We start from the raw sequence: 27,769 nt of genomic DNA on the forward strand, positions 1-27,769 counted from the left end.
CTGATTTCACGAGGAGTGTAATAAATTATATGCAAAAATTACTTCTATCGAGAAAATAATGTAATTGTGTAGATAAAAAATCTGCTCACCAAGCAGTGGCCAAACATACACATAAAAGAAGTTTCTAATTAGCAAGCTTTTGGAGCCAGTGGCTCCTTCTTCAAGCAGAAGGGTTGAAGGAGAAGGAAGAGGGGTGAAAGAAAAAGACTGGAAAGGTCTAGGAAAAGTGGTAGATTTTGGGAAAACTACTCTGAACCATGGGTCAGGGGAGACTTACTGCACGGGATGAGAAGATTGCCTAATTATTATTTTCTTTAATGTGTGTTTTCTGCTGCCGCTTGGTGATTCAATTTTTTTTTCTATTCAATAAAATTATTAACTGTAAGTGAAAGTATTATATATATATATATATATATATATATATATATATATATATATATATATATATTGAAAATGTATAAGTTCATAAGAAATGATTGGTATTTGTTAAGAAGAAATCAATATATTGATGTGTTTTCAATACTGAGACTGACAATGGCAGTTACATTTATAGTACTCATGAACGTTTCATAACATCAGTCCACACTGTCTGCCTGCTCATATTCAAACTTGGGTGCCCATGGCAATAGATAATTTCTGATTGAACAAAATAGAGCTTCTCAGGCTGCCAAAGTTTAAGGCCAAACTGTAGACAGAGACTTATTACCTTGTAAAGAAGAGAGCAAATTTGGTAATGTGCACAGTATTGAATACCCTATATATATTTTTGTGCTCTCATAAGTTGAAATTTTGTAACTGAAAATTTTTTCGGAAGGAGCCTTACACTTTCACAGTAAATTGGGATATAATGAAAACTGATAAGGAGTATTATACTCTGAAGAGCACCCTACTTCATTCATCCCCACCTTAATGAAAGTTCTGGGTAAAAAGAACTGTGTCATTGTAACAGGGATGTGGGTGACGAGAATCTGTTTTCTGTCAAATTATAATTGGCCAGTCAGCAATTCAGTTACCTCAGTTGTATGGATAAAATATTTACAATATAAAACTGAAATAAAAGTTCAAAACCTCTTTTCATTTAAAAAAAATAATATATACATCAGTGTGTGTGTGTGTGTGTGTGTGTGTGTGTGTGTGTGTGTGTGTGTGTGTGTGTGTGTGTGTTGTTGTTGTTGTTGTTGTTTTGTGTGTGTGTGTGAGAAAGAGAGAGAGAGAGAGAGAGAGAGAGAGAGAGAGAGAGAGAGAGAGAGAGAGAGTAATTATGAGAATGAGGATGTTTGTAAGAGAGAAATGCCACTGTATATTTTGATCTGTCTAGACGACGAACCTCACTGAAAATGTTAAAGCTTTATGCTTTGCATAACTCCTACACTAAAAATGTGTGCTAATGTACAGATAACTTAACACTGAAAAAAATGTAGTCCCTACAGGAGACACTCAGACCAATATAACAGAAAACTTCAAATATGTGTTTGAAAGAAGAATACTCTACTGTCCCTCAGTCTTGATTGAAAATTTGTAATTAAATGTTTCAGTATCTGTTGTATACTTAATACAAATTATGAAAGGAGCCTTTCTTTTTGCATGTGATATTATAATCATCTTTTTCAAAGGAAAATTCAATAAAGAAAACTAATAAGCTATGAGACAGAATACTGGGCAGCATCAGTTGAAAAGGCAGGTGGCAGAATACAGATAAAAATAAACTGAGAAAATACTGAACTTTTTTGTTTGTGTACTGAAATTTTGTATTGCACATCTAAGGTTTTCTTCTTCCAAACTGGCAATGAAAGAAAATGAATGAAGAAACAAGAAATTTTGTATTGCACATCTAAGGTTTTATTCTTCTGAACTTGGCAATGAAAGAGAATGAGTGAAGAAACAAAATATCTACAAAAATGGGAAGACAGAGTGAGAATGTAAAAAAAAGTAAATGTGGGCCTCTAATGGTATACCACTAGGGAATATTTGAGACTGGGAATCCATTAGACAGTGAGTATGCATGGGTGGGTGGGTGTACATGTGCACATGCATTTTCAGGCTAAATCCCAAAGAAGGAAACCTTAGATTTGCAACAAATGTTCAACATTCATTGTTCAGTAAAAGTACTATTTGCTCAGTAAGCTTTCCACCTGGAGAAAGGAAGATAGTACACATGCAGGTCCTGAATTATGAACTATGTGAACTGACTGTTTAGTTCCTTTTGAGGACTCTTTCCTGGTATTATGTACAGAGTGACTATGGAATAAAACATTTGTTTGTGCATACTAGATTTTAAAACTTTATGTAAATGGCTATTCTGCATACCATATGAACCTGAAAAGGTAGTAAGGCTAAATTGAACTAAAGATACTGACATACACAAAAGAAGGAGTATTATATTCCTTTTTTAAAATTGACATGTGCCTTTGACAGCACATATAAAAAAAAATTCTACTCTTTTATTATTTTTCAGAATTTTCTTCTCCTACTACGATTCAAAATTAATTTATTCCTTGAACATTAGACCATTCTCTATTTTACAGTCTCACTGTAACTCCATTGACAGTCTCTGCTGTGGTTACTACTGCTTGTGTTCTTCCTTCAAGCTTTTATTTGTCATTTTAAATGAACAGTTGAGATTTAGCATTGTGTAACTTCGTTTCCTTACTGAAAGTTTTGAATATTTGTAACTGCTTGTCTTATGTTTTATAAAGCCATACTCACAACGTATATCTCAGAGAATATTAGTGATTTAGATAAATGTGCAAAATTGTGGAGGAAGCAGTATTTATATTTTTAAACATATTTGTGGCAATCAAAATGAATTTACAAGAGATTTAGTCCTCAGTTTCGTTTTCAAATGGGGTCTGTAGAATAGGTACAGATGTGTTTGAGAACATTCTATCATAAATGTTGCACAGTTTCTAACTGATACAGTACTTTATGATCTGTACAACCTTCATAATGAAGTAATATGCCACAAGACAACGAGAAGCTGAAACATCTATAATGCAATTAACTGCAAAGAGAAGTTATATCCTAATAAAAATGGGAAGCATCTTGCAACAGGAGTCTGTAAAGAGACAGAGGATTGGAGGCTGAAGGTTAGAGTCAAATCTTAGAGAAATGAAATCCATTGCAGATAGAAAATTCATTGTACTGACTGACAACTGATTGACAGGAAGATTATATGATGCATAACTTAGAGACAAATATCAGTAAATGGAATAGATAAAACTATCCAAGTAAATGTGAGACAGAGGATTGAAGTGAAGAACAGTAAAAGCATTGCAGACTAATTAGAAATAATATGAGATGCATTACTCTTATCTACTGCAAATCATTGTAGATTCATAATTGTCGCCAGGATTAGTGTTCTATTAAAATGTGATCTTGAACCACTTACAAAACAGATATATACTGATTCATGGGTCAGCAGTAAAGATTGAAAATTGTAAAGATGCGGTAGTAAGAAAGAACAAGAATGTCAGACTTACAGAGTAAAAACTGGCAAACAGAGGAAGAAAAACAATGAGAGATGGTGTGACAACAGTACAAGTTAGTTGAAGCATCTTTGAATACTGTGCTTTTCTTCCAATATCTTTTCTGATTTTGCATCTTTAATATGCCTTCCATTATTCTACACTATACATTGAAATTTTTATTCCATTTCTCTGCTCCTACTATTGACTGTTTTCCTCTAAATTACAAGTCCTTTTTCTTCAACATGAACTTATCAGACCAGTTGTAGATGAGGACAGTCAGTATACAATCATGCTCCTCTCTTCAAGCCAGAATTTATTGCCACTAATTAGGAAACCTGAAATAGTAATTGACTTCGTTAAATGTGTTCTGTTCATTTATTGTAATGTTCTGATTATGTAAATAGTAATCTGTATTCTTCAGTTGATACAAACATATTAACTTTAATAGTTCATAGTGAACTTCAGTAGCTAGAGTAATATAAAAATTCATTAGTCACTCAGAGATGTTAAATGAAATATATTTGTACCTAGCTGATACAAACTGTAATTTACTTAATTTACTGAAGCAAACTTGCACAACTTATTACAGTGACATTACATCAATTGAAAAAATGTAAGAATTTCCCTACATATGCTTCAAAAGGCATTATAATGGTCCTAATATACGGAACAAACAAAACTATTGTTCAAGTCATGACGTTTCTGATCCTAAACTCAGTTAAATATTAAACACCGAACTGTGATAGTAAATATATACTAATTGCGTAGTTAGGTGTAGCAGTAGAAACTGAAAGTAAAACAATATGTTATTTCCATTGTTTCAAAGTTAGGACATTGACCTACTAATCTGCAATGACTCACTCTGAATATAGTAATGACACATTTGTATCAAAGTACATTATGCAGCATGCAGGATAAGTTAAAAATATGTATAGTTTTAGTTTATGAAGAAACAGGTTTTTTAATTCCATCTCAGGCAATATTTTGATTTGCCAAGATATATGAGAGAATGAAAGAACAAGATCAGATAATAATATTAATCTAAAGTATTCTCACTGCCATATTGCTTTGTTTTAAAAACAAATGCAGCATCTGACAAGAATCTAAGATACTTACAAAAATCCACAAATATGATCTTTATCATAACATTGTCAGTAATAGGACCTACAATTAATGCTATAATAAACTGTCTGCAGCTGTTGTATATTTACGTAAAATATCACTATTTGTGCTGTTGCTGAGTAATGGGAACTAATGATGTGGAAAATGAACAAACACCAGTTGGTCAATCACAGGGTATACCAAGAAGAAGACTGATAGCAGAAACAAGACTTTCCAAGGGAGTATGAATAACATTAGCTGTAGTACCCACAGCATAATTTTCAGAAAGCATCTATACATCTGTACACCTGTCACATTCTTTACATTTTTTTTAAATTGCTTCCATTTCCCGAAAATAGATACGAGACAGCTGTGACATCAGTTGGTAATTTTACGCAAGACTGACCTTTCTGCATATAACTGAAGTATGTATTGGACTGTTCTATTTCCATATACATTGGCAAAGAAGTAAAAGACTTGCAGATCAAAAATCTGTTGCTTTTCATCTGTGATTGCATTTAATTCAACTAAGACATGAGATAGATCCTTATCTGTCCTTAAGTGAGTATTATGAATACTTGTATACATATTTTAAATATGTAAAAAAAAAGTCCCACCATAAGGCATTTGTCTCATTTAAAGCAATAAATAAAGAAACTGTGAATTTATAAACAAAAGCTAATCATGATCATTTCTGGTATTACATATATATGAGACCTCTCAAATAATTAACATAAATATTTATTTTCTACCATTGTTTGTACCTTATCTACTTACAGAACTGTTTACATTTTCTTTAAAAACTAACTATCATAATTAATAGAAATACAGAGACTATGTTACATGTCTTCATCAACTCTACATTAACAGCCATTAATTTTCTCCCTCCCACTTTTCAACCCTATTTGTGACCTTTTGTATATGTCATATTGACCACATTATAACTATCTCTATTAACCAATAATTGTGAACAACATAATAAGTATCTGGCTACCATTATTTTAAACAAATTCTTTACAAAAGCAACTAAAAAGTCTCTTTTGTAAGTTCACACCATAAAGAAGCAACATGTAAAAACAGAGCTGAGGATATACATGAATATAAATAATAATGATCATGTATTTGTATCTACAGTGCTCAAATTTTTGTGTACCTGTGACTGGGTTTCATAAATAATGCTTTGTGTCCAGTAAACTACTAAATAATTGTAACACTGGCACCAATTACTTATATTTAATTGTTAATATTTTTATCTATGTGCTGTTCATCTATAAAAATATTGTATCCTGAGCTATGTGAATAATGAACAATTTCTGTGTGTACAAATGATCATGACCCCAGCTGTGAAAGCAGCAAATGGTGAACTATTACTACATAAATGTAATTCATCACTGCAAATAAATTGTTTAGAATAAAATGTAGCAGTTATAAAATGTAGCTGTTTGTTAGACTTGGCACTCCAAACACCACTACTTAACAATGTCAAATGCATGACTATTATGTGCAAATCTTTCAAATTCTGTAGTTCACTATTTTAAATTCCAGATATTTACCATGACTGGAAAAGCCACAACAACATCGTGCTGTATGTTTTGACATATTTACAATCGAGTTACATTAAAAGTGAAGATTAACACTGTGGAGATCATGAGTCATTTCTCCTTGTAAGGTTATGTTTATGTAACTTACTGTTGTTTTTAAACTATGATGACTGACAAGTATTTTGTCCATAATTGACAGATTGTCTAGGGCTGCCAGTCATTAAGGAGTAAATTAATGATCTCCATGGGTACTGTGATTTATTGTTGTCAACATAATTCATAAGAGGGCAAATCTATTGTCAGGCTGTTGTCAGTATGGTCAAATGCCTACAAAACATTATAGGGTGACCACCACATATTACCCTTGTTACATTTTTCTTCCTCAATGAAGCAATGCACCAGAATATGATGATAGAAGCCATTAGTGATTAAAAATAGGATAACTAAGATAATTTTTGCCATTTTTTTCCAATCTAAAATCAGTATTAACTGTCATGGGAAAGTTGCAGAAATTACAAAGAGAGACCAGCCCCTGTGACCTACAAAGTTTGACAACTTTCACATATTAGTTAAAGGACACTAGAAAGTAACTCCCCAGAACAGTATGTTTTGAAAAAATGTCAAAGTCTTGGTCATGATGCAATATCTTTTCAAAGCCACATGCAGTTGTTAGGACACTAAATTATACCAAAGAAGTTTCCAAGAAATCCAAAAATTGATGATTTTAATCTGTCAGATATTTTAAAGGAGCAAAACTCATGCAAACTGAGGGGATGGCCACATGATTTATGGTCTGCATTCAAATTATGGTTACTTTCTTTTCACATACTTTTGAAACACACTTTTTCCATTGCTTTTTACTCTTTGTGGAAGTAGTAAATAACATGAAAATTTTTTGAAATTGTTATGTTAAATAAAATAAATTACATAGTGAACAGGAGAAGCCCTGTTCAGCATACACTTGTGGGAACATGACACATTACTGTTTCTGTTAGTATGTGTTTTTAAAAGATTTTCTGTGATATTGGCACAATAGCATTATTATTCTGTGGTTTCTGAGAAAAATAGGAGGCTGTTACTCTACATTTGTTGTAATTCAAGTTTCATTGTGTGCAAGATAAGAAAATAAAATGAATGGCCAAGTCCAGATTAAACTGAGTCCTTAATAAACTTGCAGCACAATAAATTGGTGACCCTGATGTGGTAGGTGAGATGACAACATTTGAGATGTGATTTGCGGGAAAATTTTCAGCTTGATTTTCTTGTAACTTGAACTCATGGCATGCTGTGTTTAGAAATATGCAAAATGTCAACAGAAAATGGACATGAAGGGAATAATCTTTATTGGAAGCTGGAAACTGGTTAGGTAAGCTTTAAGCTAATGTAGCCTTGGATGGAGAAGCAAGACATCTGGTTCTGTCAAGCTGGAACACTATTTACAATGACTGGTATAGCTACAGAGGCATATTTTCATCTCACCTATCACATCAGTCACCAATTTATTATGCTGTAAGTTCATTAAGGACCCAATTTAATGTGGACTTCTCCATTCATTTTATTTCCTTTTCTTGCACACAATAAAAATTGTATTACGGCCATCATAGAGTAACAACCTCCTTTTTCTGGTTATATGTTAAAGAATTGCTATTTGCTCATTCAGCTGGATACAAATTTTTTTTTAAAAATAAGTGGCATCTAGTTACAATTGAGGAGAACAATAAATATTCTCTTGCAAAAGAACAGCTTTTGACCGTATTTAAAGATAGTCAAGAGCATCAAATTTCAAAAAAAACTTGGGTGGTTTAAAACTTGGTGATATGAACTGCAGCCAATTATTAAGAAAAATGCAGGGTTACACAAGTACCAATGTGTCAGATGAAATCTTAAAATCTCTTTGATTTGACAAACTTCCTAGTGGCATTCGAAACATTTTACTTATATCTGATGAAACAATGGACACGGTAGCTCAAATGGCAGATCATATGATCACAATGCACTGTGTTGAGATGGTTCAGTTTGGATCATTTCGGTCCATTCCGTCATCATCATCATTATCATCACCATGTCAGTCCAAGATCTTCTCTTAAGAAATAAATAATTGGAAAATGATATTAAGTGCTTCAAAAGCAAGTACACAAGTATCACACAGTAGAAGTAGAAGCAGAGCAAATGTCAATAAAAGTGGTAAGTATGGCTATTATCATTTTAAATTTGGCACATGGTGTAAGTCTGAAAAATGCATCCAGCCTTGCCAATGGCAAAATAAGGAAAACTAGAAAGGGTAGACACGACAGTGGCAGAGCGTTCTAGCACACTACTCACATCACACCACTGGTATTACTTGTCTTTTACAGATCAAAATTGTGGAAGATATTTTATGATAGATTGTGGCACACAGTTTTCTGTTATGCCAGTTTCAAAAGAGAAGAAAGTTAAGCCCTCTGACATCATTTTGTGTGCTACAAATGCCTCAGAAATAAAAACTTATGTTTCAAAGCTGTTAATCATTGATTTAGAACTCAAACTCAATTTCAAATAGCTGTTCACTGTAGAAGATGTATCTAAAGACATATTGGGGGTTGATTTCCTTCTTCATTAAGGGGTACTCACTGGTCTCAAAAAAAGGGTGATGGACAACATCAGCAAATAAAGAATTTCAGGAGAGGTAACTACTGTAAATGTTAAAGACTCAGTATGCTCACTCTACACAACATACAACTTTTGGAGAAATTTCATGAACTAAGAAAACTGGCCATGGTACTAAAGTTGTTGAACCACAAATGCAACAATATGTCATTATGTCTAGCGGTCCACCAGTATACAGTAAGGCTCATCAATTAGACCACAGGTGGGCAACCAGCAGCCTGTACGCCAGATAAGTCTGTGATTGATTTCAATCTGGCCCACGGACAATATCCGCAGGATAGGACAAGATGCTCACTCTGTACAGAACACATTTTTGGTTATTCCTGCCAATACTCAGCTAGGTTCAGCACATGATGCAAACCAGTGAAAGTCTTGCTTAAAGACTTCACCAGACAGAATGCAGCCTGGTGACACATCTCAGGCCGTGGCGGATGGCCGGTGTTTAGAAGGCAAGGGACACCACACAGGCAAGAGCAGGCCTCAGCGACTGGCTGCTGGTGCATCAGCTGTTGCTGTGGAAGTGACTGATACTTCATCAGCACTTTGTATGTGTAGCGCAGTACAGAGCTGCCTCCCACCACCTGTGCAGCCCAACAGTCAAATGTGCACGGTATTTATCACCTACATCTGAGCTACACATTGATAAAGCACAAATACTTCTATCAGACAACAATGCCACTAAAATTACCAATGCCAGCATCTTGCTTTTTACGTTGACTGTTTTCGTTTGTTGTTTTCGGATCCGAGACTTTCGTTTGTATATTTGCTTCACTTTGTCTGTTCATTTTTTCTGATAGCACACTGAACCTGTTTTTGCACACGATATTAGAATCAGTCAATAACTTTCTTTGAGAATTTGACAGTTTACTTTTCACTACCGGTACGTTTGGAGGTTCGCGATTTCGAGGAAAGTTTGATCTGTTTACATGCTTTTCCACTACCATGCTAGAGTTGTTTGTTTGCATACATTTCTGTTTACTTTCAGTTCCTTGCAATAGTTTTTCTTCTGATGGCTGTATTCCATGATTTACTACATTCGATTTTTTCACACTGTTTTTTGTATTAAAGTTACACTGTTTGTTTGAGATTTATCTTCCTGGATAGAGTTTTCTTCGGTCACTGATTCCTATTTTCCTGTGGAGGCCGCGTCTTCTTGCTTCCCGTATTTTCCCAATTGAAGTTCTTTTATATCCTGTTTTAGACTACTGATTATGAATTGTAGACTTTTTATACGTTCATTTAGCTTTGATATCTTCGTCCTTACAACTCATACACGATTTCTTTTTTCCATCGAATTTTACTTTTTTCATGGAGATACACACTAAAAACAAAAACTGAGTTAGAGCTGCCTTCTTGTTTGGTTTTCCACTGGCTATCTAAAGCTTCATTTCTCATGCTGCAAAAGTGACTCTATGACAATTAAAATGAGGTGGGAAAATCACACATGGGTGAAAAGATTACCATGTCTTCAATGCATTGGGAAGCAAAATCTACCAAATCCTAATTTGTTGCAAAAGGGGCAAAGTCTTAAGAAATCATGGCTACCAACAAAGAGTATGGATGCAGAACTGGATATGTCATCTTGTCACACGTTACACTTTATAAAAGTTGCTGTTTTTAGCAGCCTGTCACTAAAATGTTGAGGTTGACAATATTTGAGAGAATGTCATATGTTTTTGTTTCTATAGCTCCTTCATAAGAAGAAAGGCATGAAAAAACATTGTCTTATGATAAACTGACCAGCTAGCATGCTCTTTCCATTTTTTATTTTAGAAGTACTTTGTTTTCAGTTTTACTATAGGATAGCATGAAATAAATGACGATAATGAAGAGGAAACATATACAGTTGAAGAACATGTCATTAGCCTGATGAAAATACTGCTTAGAGTAGCGTTAATGATGACAGGGTTGAGGCCACGAGAAACTGTAGCTCCAGAAAGGGGAAGAAATGTAGAGCAGTGGAATGAAAAGAAGAGGTAATGAAGACCAGCTCTTATAGTAATATTCAAATATTTATAAGTTACATGTTTAATATTATTGGAAGTAATAACCTAGCCACATGACTTAACTTATTTGTTGCTGGGTAACCTCTGAAATCTAAAATATAATTTTTGCTTCAAACACGTTTCTCATTAATTCAATGTATCTGAAAATAGAAACACTAAACTTTTGACTGCTGTGCCATACAACTAGTATTTGTTGGGTTTCAGTTTTATTTTCCACCTGTCTTAGGTGCCAACTGAAAGGGTTTCTGCAGGTGCCCAACTGTAAACATCCTGCTGAAAAGCTGAAATGTGATTCACTATGCAGGACATATAGAGGATCCATGAACATTTTTACAACAAAAGTGACTGGGACTGGCAGAGTTGCCTCCTTAAAACCAGAGCATAGAGGAGAAAAAGTGTCAAAAAAGCAACTAATTATGTCCTTTGTACTGCCAAAAATATGTGAAGGATTTTCTAAAAAGATAATGGGTTTGCAGAGTGGCTTTCATAGGGATTTTGCAGGTAAAAAAAAGGGACTCAACAAAATTTGTCAGAGTATGATGAATGGTTCCTTAACTGCAACAACTAAAAAAGGGAAGGTGACAGAAAAACGAAGTTGTCAGAAGCACTGAAGAATTCAAGTCTATCAAAAGTCACTATTCTGAAGAAAAAATGCTTTATCACCAATATTTGAGCAGTAAGTTAGATGTAAAAGTAATGTGGGAAATGTTCTATGACAAATATCGCAATCTGGAGATTTCCTTGTAAAATTGAGCAACTTAAAAGTAAAATTTGGAACAGGAGCTCATGGCTCTCAAAATTTGGAATGATATTTTTTATGAAAGGCCAAGGAAGATAGTGACAGTCAGTTTATTTTAAATTATGAATGCCAGAAGAATTTAGTCCTTCCAAAAGCTCCAGATCAGCGTCCTGTTATTCAAGACAAATGTACTTATATAATTTCACAGTTTGCCGGGGTTTCTCTATGACCATTCAGATGAAAGAAAATGTGACCTCATATATTTGTCTGAAGAATGAGTTTGTGAAGGGGTTGAACCAGATTGCTTCAACATTTCATCATCAACTGCTTAATGCTGATTTGAATGATGTCACCAATCTATGCCTCTTTTCGCATGGATGCAATGGGCAAAATAAGGAAAAAACAGTGGTTGGGACACAGTATTGTTTTCTGTACAATTCTTCAGTACACGTAGAAAACACTGAAGTGTAGTTCTCTATCATTGGTCATTTGTTTCTACCCTCCAACAGAGTTTTTAGAAACATGAAGAGAAAATTTTTCAAGCTGAGCATAATTGAAAATCCTGCAGACTACATTGGCACCGTGCAGAAATTCACCAGAGTAGTGCCTTGGAGTCGGACAACTGCAAAGTGAGAGAATGTAAGAAGCTCACCGATAAAGTCATCAAATCTGCTGGATTTAGCACATCCAGTTTTAAAAAAATCATCCTCATGAAGACAGCAAACAGAAAGTCATGCCTTCTGCAGGGAGAGCCATTCTTTAATTTTGAGATCAGAGAGCCAAAATGTCTTTTTAAAAGAAAAAAAATTCACAAAAAATGCTGAGGAGATTCGATGAAGCCTCTGCCAGCCACTTAAATGTGATTTGCAGAGTATCCATGTAGGTGGGGGTAGATGTAGATGAAACAGTATATGATTCATCTGAAAGCTGTACAATGTCCCCACAAAGCAAAGGAAACACCATTTGTACACAAGGACCTCAGCAACTTTACACATTTGTTTGTATGAGTTGACCGAATGAAGAAGGAAATGAGACCTCCATACAAAGGCTCATATGAAGTAACTGAAAGGACCTCAAAATTTTTTGGACTTAAAATGAAAGACCAGGTAAAGAATACCTCCACTGATCAATTAAAACCCACACACCTGATGAATGAGAATGACAAAGAACGTAAAGACACTCCAGTTGAACTGTCAGCCCAGGGCCAAAAACCAGCCTCTGCAGAGATTGAAAAATAAGAACAACAACATGGCCTGGTTGTGAAATTCGATTTCCAGCAACAGTAATTGAAGTTATAAACTTACTGTGTTATGGAGAAGGGGCTGAATTGGAAATGAGAACATGAAAAAGTACTGGTTGTATCAGTACATGTTTGTAGAAAGTTTGCTGTAGTAATGTTGGCGTAATAGAGTCTTATTCTCTGGGATTTAACAGAAAAGGTGTTATTCTACTGCTGTTGTAATTGTGTGCAAGAGAAGAAAATAAAATAAATTGATAAGTCCAAGTTAAATTGAGGCCTTAACCTCGAAGTAGTTTTTTGTAACATCAGTGGGCACATGACACACTTAGTAAGGAATAGCTGTCTTTATGTTACCAAGGTAAACATGTACCAGCAAAAGTTGAGTTTAAGCTTAGTTTAATCAAACAGTGCTAAAACAAACTTACTTTATATGAGATAAATCACTGTTCGATTGAATAATAATAAAATAAACATTCATTATATCACTCTGATGCTGCGTACTAATGTTACCCTATGAAAATGACACACTCAAAGCATTAAAAAGTGAAGTTGCATATGATCACAGCCAGCAGCTTATTCAGTTGCTATTTGTCTCATATACAATTGCCATATTGTGGAATTTTGCTGCTACCTTGGAATCTGCATCTTTTCTTGCACTGATTGCACATTTTCTCTCATCTAGCTCATTGTTTATTTTATATTACTACTGATCACTTATGGAGCACAACTCAGCACTGTGCTAGCCGAAACAGTAAAGAAAGTAATAGGTAGGTATCATAGCTGTAAAATGACAATAGAATGGTACAAAACAATATTGTTCGTGATTGGTGCACTTTATATGTAAGCGCAACCACTCGAGGGCTAATGAACTTAGTGTGCAATATATGCCTAGAGCTTTGATGACACACATCTAATCTCACTTCAGGCTCTCTCTCTCTCTCTCTCTCTCTCTCTCTCTCTCTCTCTCTCTCTCTCTCTCTCTCTCTCTCCATGTGTGTGTGTGTGTGTGTGTGTGTGTGTGTGTGTGTGTGTGTGTGTGTGTGTGTGTGTGCGTGCGTGCGTGCGTGTGTGCATGCGTGGGTGTGGGCGCGTGCATGTGTGTGAGTCCCTTAGAGCCGAAGTGGTGTGTCATTATTCTTGTATGGAGATTTTTAATAGTTTGAGAGAACATCTATATCTATAATCCATAAGCCACTTTGTGAAAGTGGCCAAATTCAACAGTAATTTTTCTACTGGTTTTTAAGTGTGTAAATTATTAGAACAGTTTATTCTAATTCTAAGAATGGAAAATCCAGGATGGAATGTAACAATATTATGAAAAGAAAGTTGCTACTCACCATATAGTGGAGATGCTGAGTTGCAGATAGGCACAACAAAAGACTGTCACAAATAAATCTTTCAGCTATTAAGGCCTTCATCAACAACAGACGACACGCACACACACACACACACACACACACACACACACACACACATGACTGCAGTCTCAAGCAGCTGAAATCTCATTTGAGTCATTAGCACAGTATTTATTGAATTGTACATAATATTTAATATGTAAAATAAAGGAAAGGCAACTACTCTACTATAGCTGACTGATGCATGGCACATAAAAACATGCAACAAAAAACTGTTTATACTAGCTTTTGAGCTTTTGCTCTTTCTCGAATGTTAATATACACATTCACACACACACAACCACACATACACGCAAACACATACACCTGTGGCCATGGGCGTCTCTGAAAGCTAGTATAAATATTTTTCTGATGCAAGTTTCCATGTTCCACCAATCAGTCAACTATAGGTGAGTAGTGATTTCCCTTTATTTTGTGTATTATTCCATCCTGGAATTTCCATTGTTGTTTTACAAAATCTTTTTTACTCATTATCATTTCCATTCAGTGGCCCAGTGTCTTCAGCACTATCAGGAGAAAGAAGAATCAGAAGGTAATGGTCATGAACAGATGGAATGAAGAGCAAAAGTTCTTCCAAGTACTCCTTCTTCTTTGTTGTAGCACCCTGTGGTCCTGTATGTAGCTTTAGTGGAGGTATATCAGAGAACCCAAGCATCCTTTTTTAGATCCCAGTTTGAAATCCAGCTTGTGAAATTCAGTGTCCATTGAAAGTTTCCTTGAAAAAAGTGGGGATGGATCACTCTTTTTGTCCAGATCCACTGAATCCAGAAGGAGATTTTCAATCTGCAGTTGAGTATGAGTTGATATGAAACTTCCTGGCAGATTAACACTGTGTGCTGTACTGGGGCCTTTGCCTTTCATGGGCAAGTGCTGCACCAACTGAGCTACTCAAGCATTACCTGTCCTCTCAATTGTACTTCCACCGGTACTTCATCTCCTACCTTCCCAACTTCACAGAAGTTTTGATGGCTGACTTGCATGACTAGCACTTCCTGGTAGAAAGTTTCATATCAGTGCACAACCTACTGCAGAGTGAAAATTACATTCTGGAAACAATCCCCACCCACCCAGGACTGTGTTCAGAGGGAAAATTTTATTTTGGAAACCATCTTCCAGATGGTGACTAAGCCAGGTGACTAAGCCATATTTGTGCAATATCCTTTTTCCAGCAGTGCTAGACCTGCAAGTTAGGCAGGAAAACTTCTGTAAAGTTTGGACGGTAGGAGATGAAGTGCTGGGGGAAGCCAAGCTGTGGGGACAGGTCATGAGTCATATTTGGGTGGCTCAGATGGTTCTGCACTTGCCCACAAAAGGCAAAGGTCCTGGATCCAGGTCTCAGTCTGCCACAAACTTTTAATATGCCATCAAGTTTCAAGAAACTGGATGTTTTACAGTGTCTGTCTTCCTTTTATTTTTAGTTTTTATTTTTATTTTTTTTACAATGGTACCGTACCAATAATTGGGACAAAATATTTGTCATGTCTTGCTGCAGTTTTCTATTGAGCCAACATCACCATCATTACGGAGACAGGAATGGTCACTTTTCATAAACTTTTGGTCTATGATTTCATTGTTATTCTTTTCACTTAAAGCTAGTTTATTAATGTCATGGCTGTTTTCCAATTACATTTCTCTCCTGTTACAAGTATTACTATACATTAAATGTTTCGTGGATGGCACTCTTGTTGTGATGTTTTTGACCAAACAGGCACCAGTTTCTTGTGAACCTCGAGATCCAGTACATGAATTCTATTTTGATGACAGATTGTGACAAACCAACTTGTAAACATATAAACTGCATTTGTAATACGCTACTTGACACATCAATCTAAGAAAGTATAGAGACTTTTCTCAATCAAAAGAAAAACATAGCAGGAGCTATCAGAAACTGATTTTGCAGTGTTTACTGTCATGGACTCCCAAGCTTTGTCAGCCTTACATAGACATGATGTGTGGTCTTGTTAAAGCTGTGCCATTTCTTATTCATACACTCCTGGAAATTGAAATAAGAACACCGTGAATTCATTGTCCCAGGAAGGGAAAACTTTATTGACACATTCCTGGGGTCAGATACATCACATGATCACACTGACAGAACCACAGGCACATAGACACAGGCAACAGAGCATGCACAATGTCGGCACTAGTACAGTGTATATCCACCTTTCGCAGCAATGCAGGCTGCTATTCTCCCATGGAGACGATCGTAGAGATGCTGGATGTAGTCCTGTGGAACGGCTTGCCATGCCATTTCCACCTGGCGCCTCAGTTGGACCAGCGTTCGTGCTGGACGTGCAGACCGCGTGAGACGACGCTTCATCCAGTCCCAAACATGCTCAATGGGGGACAGATCCGGAGATCTTGCTGGCCAGGGTAATTGACTTACACCTTCTAGAGCACGTTGGGTGGCACGGGATACATGCAGACGTGCATTGTCCTGTTGGAACAGCAAGTTCCCTTGCCGGTCTAGGAATGGTAGAACAATGGGTTCGATGACGGTTTGGATGTACCGTGCACTATTCAGTGTCCCCTCGACGATCACCAGAGGTGTATGGCCAGTGTAGGAGATCGCTCCCCACACCATGATGCCGGGTGTTGGCCCTGTGTGCCTCGGTCGTATGCAGTCCTGATTGTGGCGCTCACCTGCACGGCGCCAAACACGCATACGACCATCATTGGCACCAAGGCAGAAGCGACTCTCACCGCTGAAGACGACACGTCTCCATTCGTCCCTCCATTCATGCCTGTCGCGACACCACTGGAGGCGGGCTGCACGATGTTGGGGCGTGAGCGGAAGACGGCCTAACGGTGTGCGGGACCGTAGCCCAGCTTCATGGAGATGGTTGCGAATGGTCCTCGCCGATACCCCAGGAGCAACAGTGTCCCTAATTTGCTGGGAAGTGGCGGTGCGGTCCCCTACGGCACTATGTAGGATCCTACGGTCTTGGCGTGCATCCGTGCGACGCTGCGGTCCGGTCCCAGGTCGATGGGCACGTGCACCTTCCGCCGACCACTGGCGACAACATCGTTGTACTGTGGAGACTTCACGCCCCACGTGTTGAGCAATTCGGCGGTACGTCCACCTGGCCTCCCGCATGCCCACTATACGCCCTCGCTCAAAGTCCGTCAACTGCACATAAGGTTCACGTCCACGCTGTCGCGGCATGCTACCAGTGTTAAAGACTGCGATGGAGCTCCGTATGCCACGGCAAACTGTCTGACACTGACGGCGGCGGTGCACAAATGCTGCGCAGCTAGCGCCATTCGACGGCCAACACCGCGGTTCCTGGTGTGTCTGCTGTGCCGTGCGTGTGATCATTGCTTGTACAGCCCTCTCGCAGTGTCCGGAGCAAGTATGGTGGGTCTGACACACCGGTGTCAATGTGTTCTTTTTTCCATTTCCAGGAGTGTATATTGAATGTTTAAGCTTATCAGCTAAATTACAATTTTGCATACAAATTTCCTTGCGAGGAGTATGGTAATGCAAACTGAATTCTTGTTAAGACTTCTATGGTAAATGTTTCCTGCATCTTGTTCCTTTCCTCAACTTTCATCATGTCTTTTGTACAAATTACAGAACAGTCAAATATACAAATTTTCTGGTAAATGTCTTCTGTTTGGGCTATGAGCTGTTTGTGGAGTATGAATGAAATAGAGAGGAATGATGCTATGTGATCACATATTACCTTTTATTCTTATTGTGTTTTGTTGCAAGTAATGTCATGGCTCCAGTCATTCTACCTTCAGAGGTTTTGAATGTTTCCAAGCATACTGTTTCTCTTCTTTCATCAATGATCACATGAAAAATTTTAGTTACTTTTTTTCTCAGTTTGTTGGCTAATGACAATGTGGAATTTTATGTTTTATCAGGTCAAATAACAATGCATTCTGAGTAGAGAAAGAAGCCATTTTCCAAAAATTTTGAATGCTGGATTACTCTGAATATGATGGAAAATATTCATCACTAGATCCATTACCATCCCAAATATATGGTTCCTGATATTGTCTTTATTTATGTAACACAAGGTGGATCACAGTGAATACAATTCAAACATTTAAACAAGTAAGATCGTATTGTGGACAGTCAGAACTTCAAACACCCACAGCCAATTGAGAAAACTTAAAAAAATAGCAGACACAGTACTGTAACTCCCAACCAACCCTTCATACATGTATCTACTTACTGAAAACTTGCACTGCTACTTATATAGTTGCTGTGTGAGTTATGAATTATACTATTTGCACTGTTAATAAAATGACACATGCTTAACAAGATCCTGGACCTGTTAAATGAATGAGGTCTCTAAAAGGCTCACTTACGAAAACGTTTCTCTTATGTGGTTAATTGTGATGTGTACCATTTGTGCAATAACAATGGATAAAATATTGGGGTGATACTGGATTATGTGCAGGGCTATGGACATGGGTGGGCAATAGCTTGCTGATGGTATTCTCAATGTGATTTGAGAAGTGTGAGACTGTTTTGCATCTGCTAATTGAAGTTCTTAACTTGGTGAAAGAAATAAACATCACACAGCTAGAAAAGAGGTGAAACTTTGCTGGTTTTTATCATCCATAAGCCAGGCATTGTATATAGTTACATTATTTTCCCTGGCCCACAAATTCATAGTAGCAAAAGTTTGTGGCTGTGACATAAGATTTCAAAACATGTCATCTTGGATCACAGGCACATATGCTGATCACTACTTTTTCTGTGTCCACAATAAAATTTATTTTATTTCACATAACAATTATTAAAATTTGCCACAGCTTTCATTCCCTTCACAAAAAGTGAAAAACAATGCATTGTATTATATTCTATTTGCCACAGTAGACAATAAACTTTTGGCACCGATGAGGTCGACACCAATATCGATCTGAGTATCGTCTTTGAAGAAAGCTAAGGTTATCTTTGGGGAGTTCCGCCAAGTTAGTTCTTAGTAAGCCTTTGATGTGTTTAGGTAAATAAATGAACTACTGGAAAATGGGAGTGTTGTTTGGTGTAACTGACCCGAACTTCCCCCTCACTGGTGACCCTGAGTTGTAACGTCTTCCGTTTTCACCGTTTTACTGTGTCCGTGACCTCGGCATTGGTTATTTTCGCGCATATTACATTGAGACAGCATTTGAACAATGACTTCAGCCCAGCGTCTAACAATGAATTTTGTGATCGACATGCATTGTGTTGCGGGCGATGTACACCCATCAGGACAGCAACACGATGCCTCTCACTCGAGGATTACAACGAATTCGCCGGACGTTTTCGAGCCTGCAACAATAAGTGAGGTTTGGAGTGTGCATGACTCTGGCTATCAAATGCCTTTGTTCTCACCACATGTGCCCTCCCCCATCGGCTGTGCAGTTACCTCTTACAGATCTCCATGCAGTGCGGTACCAATGGCAATTTCTGCAAATGCGTAGTTGGACAACCTACCACCACCAGGACAATTGTTTGCCACACCGCAATCCGTACAGTATCATGCGGACACCTTCCACATGACTGGAACTGCTTTGTTCACAGGTCAACCTCCTCAGCATCCGACCGTGTTATCGCCTGCCTCGGTTCTGCATCAGCACATGCCTTGCTACTTTGATACCTCGGCCTGCAACAGGAACAATAACTTATCTGTGCCTGACCTCAACCTCCATCCACTGCTATGCCTCAGTGTTTTGTGCCATGACTTTCACCTTATCTGCACACCGTTTTGAGTGGAGTGACTATGAACAATTACTTTCACACATTCTGCCCCACGTTCGATTTCATTTCCCACACTGTGCTTCTGGACAGCCCGCACCTCCGCAGACTTTTTGCAACACAGGTGGCCCCAGATCTGATCATATGTCGAGCCTTCTGCGGACTAACACGTGTTCTCAAACTTTGAACTTTTTATCACCTGTTGCCGCCGCGCTGGCTCCAGACGAACTTCCGCTACCGTTCTCGGCACATCTCGGTGCCTCATCCGCATCACTCTTCCATGACACATCAATCCAAACACACCTGCAACCTGTTGAGCTTTTGCAACTGCATTCGACACATTATGGTGTCTCGCCCACGTCGGCCTTCTGTGTCGCGACGGATCACGCTCAACCACAACGCGTCACCTTCACTCTGCCTCCCAAACAGCCGTCGTTGCCACATCCCCTGGAGACACACTCTCCTAGAATACTACAGCAACAACAACTCGTTTCAGGTAGTGCCCCAATGAACTCAACTCAACCTGTTCTTCTGAACACTCTACAATGCTTACCAATGCTACCAACGTTTAATCCAAACAGAGCTACAACCTGGTTCAAAATTGTGGACGAAGTGTTCGACCATTACAAACTCGACGAGTCAACAAGGTTTCTGTGCCTCATCACCCACCTGCACGAACAGGAGGACTTGATTGCTGACTTGGTCGATGCCCCGGACTCATCTACCTGGTGCACTCTAGGCAAAGAGACAGTTCTAAGTCAGCTTGCACACTCAACTGAGGCAGCAATACGGCAAGTGCTCCACGTCGCACATCTAGGCAACAACAAACCTTCCCAGCTCTGGAGACAGCTACGTGCCCTGGTTAGCGCCGATCTATTCTCTGATACAGCTCTCCTCACCATCTGGTCAGATAAACTATCTCCTCACATCCGCTTTTCTCTGGCTCAAAGGCCTCCTGAACCTGTCAAGCAAAGAATCACAATTGCTGACAAGCTACACGATGCATCACTGCTCCACTTCACCAGCCACTGCCTATCTGACAAGTCTCAGGTTCAGGCTCATCACCCTATGGCCGGACATGGCTGGAGCCATACTGTGCCGACCGTTCCGCTAGCTCCGGGAAGCAGTAAACAAGTAACTGGGACATCACCAGCTCTTCTCGCAGTCATGCCTCCTGCTCCAACCTAACCTGCTGTGGCCACTGCCACAGGAAATGCAACTGCACTACCCATACTGTTGCTTACACACACAGTTTGGTGAGGCGGCACTGAACTGCAGATCACCCTGCTACTTCCCAAACGCCAATCGCAGGTAGGTTTGGGTGCCGCCTCCTGCGCACAACATGACAGGTGCCTCCCAGTGCTCCATTCTGTCTGAGAACGACCAGATAATTGTGGAGAACTTTACACAACTTTACATTAAAGACATTTCGTTGGAATACCTTTTCCTAGTGGACACAGGTGCCGATGTTTCACTGCTGCCCACGTCCTTAGCGTCGTTGAACATCCTCCCTCATCATACTTCACTGTAAGCTGTGAATTCAACTAAACTACAATGCTCGAGTTCAACTTCACACATTGTCTCACTGTCCGCAAACTGCAAACTAAAGTGGACTTTTTATTGTGTGAAATTGACAAACCTATACTAGGCATTGACTTCTTGTGACATCACAAAGTTTCACTGGACCTAGTGCGAAACACTGTGTTTCACCCTCTGTCCAAGACTCACTTCCCATGTGCTCCGTCGAACAACCCCCCCCCCCCCCCCCCCCTGACATATCCGTCCGGGCTCATCTCATCTGTACATGCTTATCTCTGCTCTGTCAACAATGTGACAAGGAACAACGCATAAGTGCCTTGTCGAGCTTGAACACTGGTCTACACAAGGAAAACTTCGATCTCTCCCTCCGGCTCCATGAAACACAGCTCCATCTCTCTGATGCAGCAAAGGAATTACAGACACTACAGCAAGGACAAAGCAAGGTCAGCAAGTGCGCCAAATCTGCTTGCAATCCCAGCAATCGAGCTTCCATGTGTTTACCTCCCACTACCCCTCGTAACTATGCTATCAACACTGCCATAATGTGTACTGACAGTTCCGCAAGGCCACACCCTCCTAACACGGCAGCGTTTGACACTCGGCTGGACACAAGTGTGCATGCATGACGAGCGTCGTGTGTTCTCGAACTGACAGCTCCTACTCCGCCCCTTATGGACAGCATCTCAAACTATGCAACTTGGGCTCCTGCGCACCGCTGTGTGACTGCCCCTGACAACACAAACAGTGCACTCACGCCAAGTGTTTCGCCCATTACCGTGCTGCCACAGGCCACGCCCTCGGACAATGGACTCACTAACAATTCATGAGTTCTACCGAGCTCACCCGAACACAGTGCCACTGCTTCGGGCCGGCAGTCATCTTGTCACGTTGACTCCTGGGACACTTCGCCGCCTCGGCTCCCGTCACATCTGCCAAGTGGCTCCGAACACCAGTACCACACCTCGCCAGCCCTGCCCACCACACATTGTAAACAAACTGCCGACTTTACCAGTTCCCTCGCAGGTGCAACCACATTCTCTGTCATTGATTGCAAATGGGTCTACCACCAGATCCCCATGGCACCTGAAGACATCGAGAAGACAGCAATCACCACCCAGATTGGGTTATTCTAGGTTTGATTCATGCCCTTTGGTCTGAATAACGCAACCCAGACCTGGTAACACTTCATCAACAAAGTGCTATTCGAACTAAAATTCTGCTTTGCATATTTTGATGACATTCTTGTGTTCAGCTCCTCTATCGAGGACAACATTCGAATGTGCAAACTGTTATGAACACTCTCGCAGCAGCAGGCATCGTGACCAACCAGGACAAATTGCAGCTACAGCAACCCGCTGTCTCTTTTGTTGGTTTTCGGGTCTCTGCCGCCGGCATTTCACTGCCCCCTGAGAAAGTACAAACAATACTAAACCTACCCAGACCTTCATCATTCAAAGAGCTCTGGCGCTTTCTGTGGACACTTAATTATTATCGCCGACATCTACCTCAGGCTGCATAGATTCAGGCTCCACTGATGGACGCCTTGGCAGGCACCAACACTTCTGGATCTCGGCCCATTCCATGGACCGCTGCTATCTGCCTCTTTCACTGCCCTAAAAAATCTTCTTGTCAAGGCCTGAACCATCGCGTATCCTCATCCCAATGTGCAGCTTTTCATCACCACAGACGAGAGCGATACTGCCATCCGCGCTGTCCTTAGCCAAGCAGTCAACTTCCAAACTTCGCCTCTGCAGTTCTTGCGCAAGCTCACCAATACACAACAGAAATATTTTGCATTTCACAGAGAGTTGCTTGCGGTCTATGAAGTAATAAAGCATTTTAAGACTGATGTTGAGGAATGCCCTTTCTATGTTTTAACAGACCACAAACCCCTGGCTGCGGACATCATAAACCCACCAGCTGACCCGCCTCCATGCCACTTCAGATACATGGACTTCATATCTCAGTTCACCACCGATGTCAGACACATAAAGTGTGCTGACAATATATTTATTGATTTCCTTTCACGAGTTGACACCGTCCATTCACTGTTAGACCTCTCTGAGCTGCCTAACCTCCAACCCACCAACGAGGAAACACAAAACCTGATTTCAGACTCTACCTCTTCACTACACGTCATCCGTACCACCTTTCCTGGCATTTCTGGTGAGATCTGGTGCGACGACAGTACAGGCACATCGCGCCCCATCATCCCAACCACACTCTGTTGAGGTGTCTTCAATGTATTGCATAATTTAGCCCACCCTGGTGTTCGTATGTCCGCCCACCTTGTAGCGGACTGCTTTGTGTGGAGAAATGTCAAGAAGCACTGACAGAAATGGGCACGCTCCTACATCGTGTGCCAACACTGCAAAGCACACTTCACCCCCCCCCCCCCCCCCCTCGGCACCTTTTCAATCCCCCCTGGGCATTTCCAGCATATTCATGTTGACATTGTCAGCCCTCTCCCCCCCTCTAACGGCTTTCATTATGTTCTCTCGTCTATCGACTGAACAACTCGCTGGGTCGAGACTGTCCCCCTCCTCAATATTACAGGAGAAACTGTTACTCAAGCTTTAGTCGAGTCATGAGTATCATGTTTCACATGTCCAGCTATCATCATGACTGACCAGGTCAGACAACTTGAGTCGATCCTGCTCAACGAGATTTGTAACATCTGCGGCATCCGGCGTATCGATACCACAGCATATCACCTGCAAAGTAACGGGCTAGTTGATTGCTGGCACCGCACTTTCAAGATGGCTCTTCGATGCCATGACTCTCTATGGCCAGAAGCCCTTCCTCTTGTGCTACTCGGCATTCATGCGATCTATAAGGAAGACCTCAAAGGCACAATAGCCAAGTTCATATACACCCAGAACATTGTTCTCCCTGGCGAACTTGTAAGCCCTTCCACTTCTCTCCCTTAGTCTGACTTACCTTCCTTCGTGGACCGCGTCAGATGCTACTTCATCAACCTCCATATCCCTCTGCCCGCTAGCCACTCCCATCCTAAGGCTCACGCTCCGAAATCTCTGGACAATTGCGAATACATCATGCTCTGAGATGACACTGTCCATGCTCCCCTCAAACCTCCATATACCAATCTGTACCAAGTTCTCCGATGCTCAGCAAACACCTATGACATTCAGATAAAAGATTCAGCTGTTACATTCTCTCTCAACAGACTTAAGCCTGCTCATGTTGAGTCTGCTTCTACCCCCCTTCAGGCCACGACCACACAACTCACTGTTGTGGCTCACGATGCTCCGACCACTCCCTCCATGTTGAACTTACCTGTTGAGTGACTTCCAGCTCCAATCGTCAAGCTCTTCTCTGACCTTGCCCTCTACTCCGGTCTCACGCACTCCGTCGAGTGATCACATGCTCCTCATGTCGAGCTTACCTATGATCATGCTCTCGCCTCCGGGCCCTTCACTGGTCCCTGCGACCTCTCCCCCATCGCCTGTCTTGCCCTGTCGAGGTTTCTCACGCCCTCCCATATTGAATGTGCCCTCGCTGGAGGTGTTTGTGCCTGCCCCGTCAGACATAATCCACAACATCTCAATAATACTGCACAATGACACACTGTTCATCGTGTGTTTCCCTTCATCCAGTGCTCATGACATGACCTCCGCCATTCCCTGCCACCTGGTGAAATGTGTTCCCCTATCGCCCAACGTCGACCTGGACATGCTTACTGTGTTCACCACGCGGACTGGAGACATCGAGAACAACCTTCCTTCATGACATCTACTGACACAGCTCCCTAACGATGCTGTCGAGCTGACCACGGTCCGGCTACTGCAGACCACCCCTGCCGACTCCATAGTCACCCCCCCCCCCCCTGGCCTCTCAAGAGTACTATGTATTGCGGTGGAGGAGGGGGGGGGGGGGGAGGTGCTATGTGGTGCCAATGAGGTCAACACCAGCATCAATCTGAGTATTGTCTTTGAACTAAGCTAAAATTATCTTCGGGCAGTTCCACCAAGTTAGTTCTTTGTAAGTCTTTCATGTGTTCAGGTGAATAATCGAACTACTGCAAAATGGGAGTGTTGTTTGGTGTAACCGACCCAATCTTCCCCCTCAAATTCAAATCCACTGTAGTAGAAATTGAAGCTGCATGAGAGATTGCTTGAGCAAGACTCAGTATCAGAGGTGGGCATAAAATGATAACTGGATCCTTCTATCACCCACCATACTCATCTCCTGAAGTAAATGAAAACTGTAGAGAAAACCTCAGTTCACTTGCACATTGGAAATATATTGGATCTAATGGCAACAAATAGACCTGACCTCTTTGAGGATGTCCACCTGGAAATTGGTACCAGTGAACATGATGCGGTTCTGGCAGCAATGGTTACCAAAGTACAAAGAACAACTGAAACAAGCAGAAAGATAAATATGCTCAGTAAACTAGATAAAAAATCAGTAGTGTCACATTTCAATAACGAACTCAAAACTTTCAGCACAGAGCAGGAGGATGTAGGGGAACTCTGGCTCACATTTAACAGAATAGTTTACCATGCACTGGATAGATATGTACCCAGTAGAATAGCTCATAATGAAAGGGAACCTCCATGGTATACAGTTACCGTAGAGAAACTTCTAAAGGAACAGAGATTACTGCATAACAGGTGTAAAAGAAAGCATAGGGCTATAGACAGAGAGATGCTGACTGAAACATGTTTGGCTGTCAAGGAAGCAATGTATGATATCTTCAATGACTACCATAGCAGCATATTTCCAAGTGCTCTTTCACAGAACTCAAAGAAGCACTGGTCACATGTAAAGGCTGTTAGTGGCACACAACTTAAGTGTCTAGGCCCTAGAAAATGAAACAGGAACTGAAACTGAGGGTAGCGAAGCAAAAATTGAATGTTTAACTCTATTGCCAATGTTCCTTTGCAAAGGAAAACCAAGTATAATTGCCCCTGTTTAATCCTCATACTGAAAAGATGAATGAAATAAATATTAGTGTCAGTAGTGTTGAGAAACAGCTGAAATCGTTAAAATTGAACAAAGCTCCAGGCCCGGATGGAGTCCTGTCAGATTCTGTACTGAATTTGCAGCTGTGTTAGCCCCTCTTCTAACTATAATCTACTGTAGATCCCTCAAGCAAAACACTGTGCCCATTTCTTGTCAAAAGGATAGGCCAAACCCTTCTACGAGAATGTTAGTAGGAGTGATAAACAAAACTACCATCCAATATCTTTGACATAAATTTGTTTTAGAATCTTAGAACATATTCTGAGTTCAAATGTAATAAGGTATCTTGAATAGAATGACATCCTAAATGCTAACCAGCATCGTTTTCGAAAACATTGATCATGTGAAACTCAAACATACAGACAGCTTTGGATCAAGGCAACCAGCTAGATGCAGTGTTCCCTGATTTCTGAAAAGCATTTCGCTCAGTACAGTACCTATTGCCAAAAGTATGATCATATGGGACATCCAAGTGCTACTTGTGATTGGATTGAACACCTTTTGGTAGGGAGGACACAGCATGTTATCTTGGATGGAGAGTCATTGTCAGACCTAGAAGTAACTTTGGGTGTACCCCAGGGAAGTGTGTTGTGACTCCTGCTGCTCATGTTGTATGTTAATGATCTTGCAGACAATATTAATAAAAAATAATGCTTTTTGCAGGTGGTGCAGTTATCTATAATGAAGTACTACCTGAGAGAAGCTGCATAAATATTCAGTCAGATCTTGATAAAATTTTAACATGGTCCAGAGATTGGCAACTTTCTTTAAATGTTCAGAAATATAAAATTTTTCTCTTCACAAAACGAAAAAATATAGCATCCAGTGACTATAATATCAGTGAGTCACTGTTGGAATCACCAACACGTACAAAACCTAGGTGTCACACTTTGTAGGGATATGAAGTGGAATGATCACATAGGTTCAGTTGTGGGCAAAACAGTTGGTAGACTGGAGTTTACTGGTAGAATACTGGAGAAGTGCAATCTGTCTACAAATCAGTCATGTGACTGATCCTAGAGTATTGTTCAAGTGTGTTGGACCCATAGCAAGTAGGACTAATGGGGATATCGAATGCATACAGAGAAGAGCAGAACGAGTAGTCACAGGTTTGTTTAATCCATGGGAGAGTGTGAGAAAGTATATAAAATTTTTTTGATAATCAGCTTTAAGTGATTACTCTAGGGATATACTATGTCCCCCTATGTATTGCTCACACAAAGATAATGAGCATAAGATTTAAAAAAGTTACTGCATGGGCAAAGGCATTCAAACAATTGTTCTTCCCATGCTCCATACGTGAATAGATCAGGCATAAACCATAATAACTGGTGCAATGTACATACACACTTCCACACACCTTACAGAGGTTTTCAGATGTAGAAGAAGTC

The 27,769-nt window shown here is 40.0% G+C and overlaps 1 protein-coding gene across 1 annotated transcript in view; it reads right to left on the reverse strand.

The window, feature by feature from the left end:
* Positions 1-3,642: 3,642 nt before the first annotated feature.
* Positions 3,643-27,769, reverse strand: part of LOC126281772 (carboxypeptidase N subunit 2-like) — a 312,044-nt gene continuing 287,917 nt past the window's right edge. The window contains exon 7 of the mRNA XM_049980973.1: positions 3,643-3,802. Coding sequence (XP_049836930.1) covers positions 3,744-3,802 — 59 coding nt within the window. The 3' untranslated portion in view covers positions 3,643-3,743. The remainder of the gene's footprint in view (positions 3,803-27,769) is intronic.

Source organism: Schistocerca gregaria, chromosome 7 (genome assembly GCF_023897955.1).
Source record: "Schistocerca gregaria isolate iqSchGreg1 chromosome 7, iqSchGreg1.2, whole genome shotgun sequence".
Lineage (NCBI taxonomy): Eukaryota > Metazoa > Arthropoda > Insecta > Orthoptera > Acrididae > Schistocerca > Schistocerca gregaria.